General features: G+C 37.7%; 2 protein-coding genes across 2 annotated transcripts; one reads left to right on the top strand and one right to left on the bottom strand.

The window, feature by feature from the left end:
- Positions 1-262: 262 nt before the first annotated feature.
- LOC126382116 (uncharacterized) lies at positions 263-3,413 on the bottom strand. Its single transcript, XM_050031863.1, has 3 exons — positions 3,272-3,413; positions 1,590-1,843; positions 263-1,378 (listed from the first exon to the last, which is right to left on the bottom strand). Exons 1-3 carry the CDS (start codon positions 3,330-3,332, stop codon positions 323-325), a joined length of 1,371 nt encoding a protein of 456 aa, XP_049887820.1. The 5' UTR covers positions 3,333-3,413; the 3' UTR covers positions 263-322.
- A 516-nt stretch (positions 3,414-3,929) lies between these two features.
- On the top strand, positions 3,930-6,743 carry LOC126382111 (uncharacterized). The gene is made up of 3 exons (XM_050031854.1): positions 3,930-4,224; positions 4,814-5,106; positions 5,596-6,743. The coding sequence occupies exons 1-3, from the start codon at positions 4,161-4,163 to the stop codon at positions 6,643-6,645; spliced, it is 1,407 nt and encodes a 468-aa protein (XP_049887811.1). The 5' UTR covers positions 3,930-4,160; the 3' UTR covers positions 6,646-6,743.

Genomic DNA, 6,743 nt, shown 5'->3' with positions numbered 1-6,743 from the left:
ATTTATTTATTCTATAATCGAAATGCCAATCGATCTATGCAAACTGGCACTGGTGACATCTAGCGAGCGTATTCTGAACCTTATAAGAACGTTCACTCTGTTGTCAATGACTCAAATGTACAAGCCAAGCTATAAAGGATAGAGCTTCATCACATACTGTGTAGATGGCGCTTTATGAACATAAAGTCAACTTCTTACAATCACCAAAAAGTTATTTTGGTTTCATTCACATTTACATACATACACCAATAGAAACATACAATTGTTTGCTAAAAATATTTATTTACATAAAATATAAAATAAGTAAGTGAACCGTAAGTAATTAAAAGTTAAAAAATTCGTCCTCATCATAAGATACCTCTTCGACCTCATCTCCTTTGATGGCAGACAACTTGAACCCTTGTTGTTGCATCTGGTCTACTTTGGGTAGCTCCTGTATTATCATATCTTCCACATCAAGTTTGTTCAGTTCTTGTTGAACCTTCTCCTGAAGCGGGCCTTCAATCGCATCCATAATTTGATATCGAAGCAAATTCGGTAATATATTTATAGCAAATTCGATGACGTAGTCCAAAGTTCCCGCACCATCGCAACGCAGTTGGATATTTCCAACTTCTAAATCCAAATCTCTGAACTGTGGTTTTTGTCTAGTGTCAAGAGGTTGCGCTAGAATTATCCTTGCACTGAGGTACTCAACTGAAAATGATGCTGTGCCAGCCCTGGACATTAGTCCACCGATAGCAGATATATCCCACTGGGTCACCCCTTCTAGTTTCTGGCTTCCTATTTCAAAATCGGCTATTGCAGTATTATTCTCCATCTTAAGAGTTATATTCCCAACACGTTGGAAGGACGATATCCCAGTTATCCACGTTCTCGAAAGAGCTATTGTAAATATACTCACTGTCGTATTGTAATCCTTAACTTTATAAGGATCCATGTCCATTTGTCTCACTTTCTTCCTAAGATCAGCAATAACCATATCCAAAGGAGAAATCGAATTAGGGAACTGCATGTCTCCCGCTACTTCATCTAATTTCTTGTTGATCTCTACTCTGGCCTTCGTGTAAGCTTCTTTGAGGACATAGGGTTTAATGGAATCGAAGAGGAAATTGCCAACAGAGTTGATGACGCCTTGGAACATGCTGCCGAAAAATCCGAGGTTCTCAAAGTTGACGTTGATGGTGTTGAAGCCGAGGTCGATGTTGATGTCCTGCGCGCGCAGCTTGCCGTCGCGCTCGACGCCGAGGTTGGCACGGGCGGTGATCTTGAGCCCGGTGATGTCCACGGTGAACGGACCCTGGGCCCGGTTCAGCCAGGTGGACATGGTGTAATTACCGCGCGCCTGCAGCTTGTCGATGATCATCGCTGCATGGACCTGAAAACAGTTTAAATTTTGTGAATTCTTTAATCAGCTATGATTACGTTCCAATTATGACCAGATACGAAGTACCGTCGTTCTGTCAACACTGATTAGGATTCCATTAAATAGTACGTTTGTAAATAGAGAAGTAAATGTGACTCAAATGTAAAATCCCATAATAGACATTAGCAACTGCATAAAAAAACCATTAAACATGATCACAAACCTCCATAGCGCCGATCTCAGCATTGATATAAATGATCCTGAACTTGCTGATGCCATAAACAGCGGTGTTCTTGAAGTAGAGGGTGGCGAAGCTGAGGGACTGTTTCATGTCGGGCACGGAGTACGGGTCGGGGATGTCTGCGCCGGGGATGCCCACTGGCTCCGGCTGCTTAAAGTGTTCCAGGATGAGCAGCAGCTGATCACTGAGCTTCTTCTCGCCCTCCGCCAGCCGCAACTCCGTATCGGGTGGAACATCTGGAAAATTAAGAAGATGACTGTGTCAAACATAAATTATAAGATGCTAGAAACAGAAACAAGTGATAATTAAAAACACAATCTATTTAAATATTCTTATTAACTAATAAAATTATAATAATGCTTAATTACTAATGAGTACGAGCTTTTACCATATTTATTGATGACAACATAATAAAAGTAGTCCTAAACAAATTCCATTGAAAAATCTTGGTATGACATTTTGTAAACAGTATCTTATTTGACTATTGGTGGATCACATGAGTCTAAAAGTAGGTACCCTTCTAGCAGAATCATATTGGTTGTAGTTGGCTCAGAATAAATCAAAGCGACGTAGAATATAGAAGTAATAAGCCTGAAAATAGTGCTTGAAAAAGGCAAACGAAAAAGGAAAATAAATCCAGGAGGACAAAGCAACGAGATCAAAAGATGAAATACAATTTAAGAGGTTGACTTCCACATCCTCATCATGAATAGGTAGTTCTAGCAAAATGATACTTCTCGCCGATCAATCAATAAATCTATTTAAATTACGTCATTATTTTAATAAACATAATGAAAACACCATAATTATACAGACCATATTATTTTAAAACAATAAAACAGAATAATGAGCGTTCCTAATTATTTTCTTTGTACTTATATAAAAAATAACAAATAATTACATAAAGGTTTCCCCAAGGACAAAGATCCAAGTTAAATACGCGTTTGACTAATAACATTTGAACAGTGTAAAAACATTTACTCGTAACTTACAATTAAACAAAGCAAAATTCCGCTGACCACATCCTTATTTGCCGCTGCCAAGCAGAGACCATTTAGGGTTCTGACTAGCGGTGGGACGAATAAAAAACGAAAATAAAGAAAATACATAGGAATGAGCAAAAGTAAAATAAAAAAGCAGTAAGTATAAGACAATATAGCTCTGCGTATCCCTTCGGCGATATATGCGTATTGGTCTATTATGTTATGTATGTTATTGTGTTAAGAGAAGACAAAGTAAATAACAACCTATATAGTTTCAAACAGTGACGAATCCAACATCGAAGAGAATATAACATAAACATCCTATTTACGTCTAGATAAAGTCGAGCCATTTATTGGCGAGTCATAGAGTTTCTATGTCCACCACGCTTCTGTACAGCATCAATTGATTTTGAAGATAAACTAGATATGAACACAATAGTAATTACAAATAATATCGCAATCCATAAACGAGTTTACCACAAAATGCTGATTTAGAAACAGAACTATGGTACAAAACACTAGACATTGAACTTAATGAAAAACACTCTAGACAAGTCTCAAATGAAGCAAAACACAGTCCATGAAAGGAAATAAATACAACCAGACGACACTAGTTGGGCAAAGGACACCAAAAACCATGTTCCTACACTAAATAAACACTAAATTATCACTAAAACACACCTTGTCCACAGACACACCCGATGAGGATGAAAGCAAAAAACTTGACACTAAGGGTCCGCATCCCGAACAAACTACACTGATGAGTGATGAATGAATTGATGTGTCCCGCCGGGGACAGAGGTCGTACTTATCAGTATCGTCACGATTCGCCTTACTTCGTTATCTATAGGTACTTACGAAGCAAATTGTCCGCGCGCTGTAACTAGAGACCATTAGCTGACCAAAACAAATAAATTGACTCGCAAAACTGAGGATCATCTCCAAGGCAAACTTGTTAATCTAATTGACAAATTGTTTAACAACCATAATTTAATGACGTCACATTAACATAAAAAGCCTATCGGTGCACATCCAAGCTTTTTATTATTTATTCCATAACAGTAACTTCTTAGAAAAATATCCACATTATTTACATAAGCAATGGGAAATATATTTCTTAGAAGTTAAGCATATTTATAAAGGTAAATACTACGTCAAACCTGGACGCCATATTTGTTAGATTTCTGGTAATTAAAGTAAGTAACTCGTAATAATCAAATTCTGACGCTTTTATAAACATGCCTGAATAAGATAGAGATAGCAAATTAAAGGAGAACTAATCTGAATGTGGATAAAAAGAGTAGGAAGGAAATTAATAATGATCATTCGTCTATCACAGATTAAGTAGAATTTTAATTAAGTTAGCCGATACTGAGAAATTCTATACATATTTGTATTATTATCAAAGCCGGAAACTATACACACGACCCCACTTATTGGAATATCTTCTCTTATCGAGCTGCAGCATAGATTTTTGATGTTTAAATTTGTAGTAGATAATATCGAACCCATGACCTTTTGTTAACATATTGTTGGAATTACTACGTCAGATCAGTCCCTTGTTTCAAACATGTGGTTCGGGCGTGTTTTTGTGATATGTTCTGTGATTCTATGGGAGTTTTGTAAAAGTCAAGGTGTGAGTATGAATATTATATAAAAGCTCCAACGTAGATTCCTGTAGACTCTTCATTATAGTTTCAAAAGCGTTCCAGTTAATTAATATAATAAATGCTAACCTAGGTTACAAAAAAATTTCAAACAAAAAAGTAAAGCTGAAACAATCGTGATGATAATTTGGATACACAGAAACTGTAAAGTATTTTTCTAACCAAATTCGAGTTTATTTACGCACAAAAATAACAAATATTGTGGACAATGTAAATATGGTATGATAACATAAACTCACGACTATATCCCAAACGGGATAGCCAGAGGCACATTTATAAACTAAGTACCCACGGAGCTTTCTGTAAGACCAACGTGATATATGAGGGTCGTCGTCTACAGTATGATGAATACTTATTTATTAAGCTAATGCGTATAGAGGCAGAACAGGAGCGTTCACAAGTGAGATTATTTTTGTATGTTCGAGTTTAAACACACACGTTCTCATAGAAATATCAACGTGGCGCGGTGCGGTTTCATACAAACTCCCACTTCTCTTAATACGAGTAAAACCTCTGTATCCATTAAGCTTTAACAGACCATTCACTCTTCCCCCAGATGTACCCGAGGAGATACCGTCATCAGAAACAATATCTTCAGAAGAAATCACAACTAACGCGGCTATACAAGCGGAGAAGAAGATGAGTGAACACATCTTAGCGGTGATGGAACACTTCAAAAAACCAGACCCGATGGGCATCCCGGGAGTGGAAATCCCAGATCCATACTCTGTCCCGGACATGAGAAAGTCCGTGACGTTCTTCGACACCTTGTACCTGGAGAGGACTGCTGTCCACGGCATCAGCAAACTTCGTGTTCTCTATATTAATGCTGACTTCGAAGATATGGAGGTCAATATCCTATTAACAATCTATGCTCTAAAACAACCCACAACTCACGCGCATGATATGCACTGCTGTTAGTTTAAACGATTTAAAATTATCACCCCATAAAAAAACATTCGATAAGTATCAGAGGCCAAACTGTTTCCCAAAATTCTTATGCAATTTGGAAAGTTTATGTACTTTCCTTAATAATAAAAGAAGTATCAATTGGAAAATTATGGTTTGCTAAATAATGGTTTAAAAAAGTTATTCATTCAAATGACAATAAATATAACCAATATTTACAAGAACCATGCCAATGGCATGTATGAAATAGGTTCGTTTAACACAATTTCCACTGCAAAAATCAAATTGCATTTATTTGTGCAAACACTCGTGCCGTTTGGATAAGCAGAGCCACAACAAAGCACGTATATGTAATTCTACTTTACCATACCTACCTGTCTATTTATAAACATTACATAACAATTTATATCTACGTAATACCTTTTTCAGGTACGTGCCGCCATGTACATTGATAACCTTCAAGCCCGAGGTACATACCGTTATTCCTCCCTGCTGATGCCCAGGATGGGTCCCTTCACAGTCAATGTCACCGGGCTGCAAATCACACCGAGAGCTAGCCTTGGTGTCGAGATTGACGGAAAACTTAGCGCTCAAGACATCGTTATAGACCTCAGCTTCGATACCATATCGGTGAACTTCGAAAACCTTGGAGCTTTAGGCAGTGTACTTCAAAGCTTCATCAACGGTGCTGGCAATTTTGTCTTCGATTCCATAAAACCGTATATACTTCAAGACGCTTACAAGAAAGCTCGGATTGCAATAAACGAGAAATTGGAAGAAATAGCTGATGACGTAAAATTCCCGAACAGCATAGCTCCACTAGACATGGTACTTGTCGACGTGAGGAGGAGTGTGAGAGAAATGGGACTGGATCCGTATAAAGCAGATGACTTCAACAAAACTGACATCTCACCTTTATTTATAGCTCTAACGAATACTTGGATAATGGGTTTATCTACAGTCCATCGTATAGGCGATATGATTATTAAGCTGGAAAATAATACAGCCATTGTGCATTTTGAGATCGGAAGTCAAAAACTAGAGGGGACGACACAGTGGGAGGTTTCTGCCGGCGGCCTCGTGTCGTTGGCTGGTACTGGATCGTTCTCAGTGGAATATGTAAGTGCAAGTGTAGTTATTGCTCAACCTTTAGATACTAGAAATAAGCCTATACTTGAGGAATTTCATCTAGACGTAGGAAACATCCAAGCGCGATGCGATGGGGCGGGTACAATCGATTATATAATTGAATTTGCTGTTAATATTTTGCCGAATTTGTTGAGGTACCAAATTGTGGCTGCTTTAGAAGGGCCACTCGTGACATATTTACAAAATGAACTAAATGCAGTTGATGTGGAGGAAGAAATAAAAATGGCGCTACCAAGAATTGACGAGCTTGCGGAAACAGACTTCAAACTATCGATGCTTCGAGGTGACAATATTGAAACGTATGATGAAGACGATTTTTTCAACTTTTAATTAGCTAAGTTTATGTTAGGCTAGTACCATTGCTGCGAATAGATCTGAGGATCTAATATAATAGAGCTAAGATTTTAATAAATATAGTCATAAGTTTC

Source organism: Pectinophora gossypiella, chromosome 3 (assembly GCF_024362695.1).
Source record: "Pectinophora gossypiella chromosome 3, ilPecGoss1.1, whole genome shotgun sequence".
NCBI classification, from domain to species: domain Eukaryota; kingdom Metazoa; phylum Arthropoda; class Insecta; order Lepidoptera; family Gelechiidae; genus Pectinophora; species Pectinophora gossypiella.
This window is presented reverse-complemented; position numbering and strand designations above follow the sequence as displayed.

Coding starts and splice junctions, on each gene's coding strand:
- LOC126382116 (XM_050031863.1), bottom strand. CDS start 3,332: ATGCGGACCCTTAGTGTCAAGTTTTTTGCTTTCATCCTCATCGGGTGT. Junction 1,844..3,271: donor CGGGTGTGTCTGTGGACAAG/GTGTGTTTTAGT, acceptor TTAATTTTCCAG/ATGTTCCACCCGATACGGAG. Junction 1,379..1,589: donor CTGAGATCGGCGCTATGGAG/GTTTGTGATCAT, acceptor AACTGTTTTCAG/GTCCATGCAGCGATGATCAT.
- LOC126382111 (XM_050031854.1), top strand. CDS start 4,161: ATGTGGTTCGGGCGTGTTTTTGTGATATGTTCTGTGATTCTATGGGAG. Junction 4,225..4,813: donor GGAGTTTTGTAAAAGTCAAG/GTGTGAGTATGA, acceptor CTCTTCCCCCAG/ATGTACCCGAGGAGATACCG. Junction 5,107..5,595: donor CTGACTTCGAAGATATGGAG/GTCAATATCCTA, acceptor TACCTTTTTCAG/GTACGTGCCGCCATGTACAT.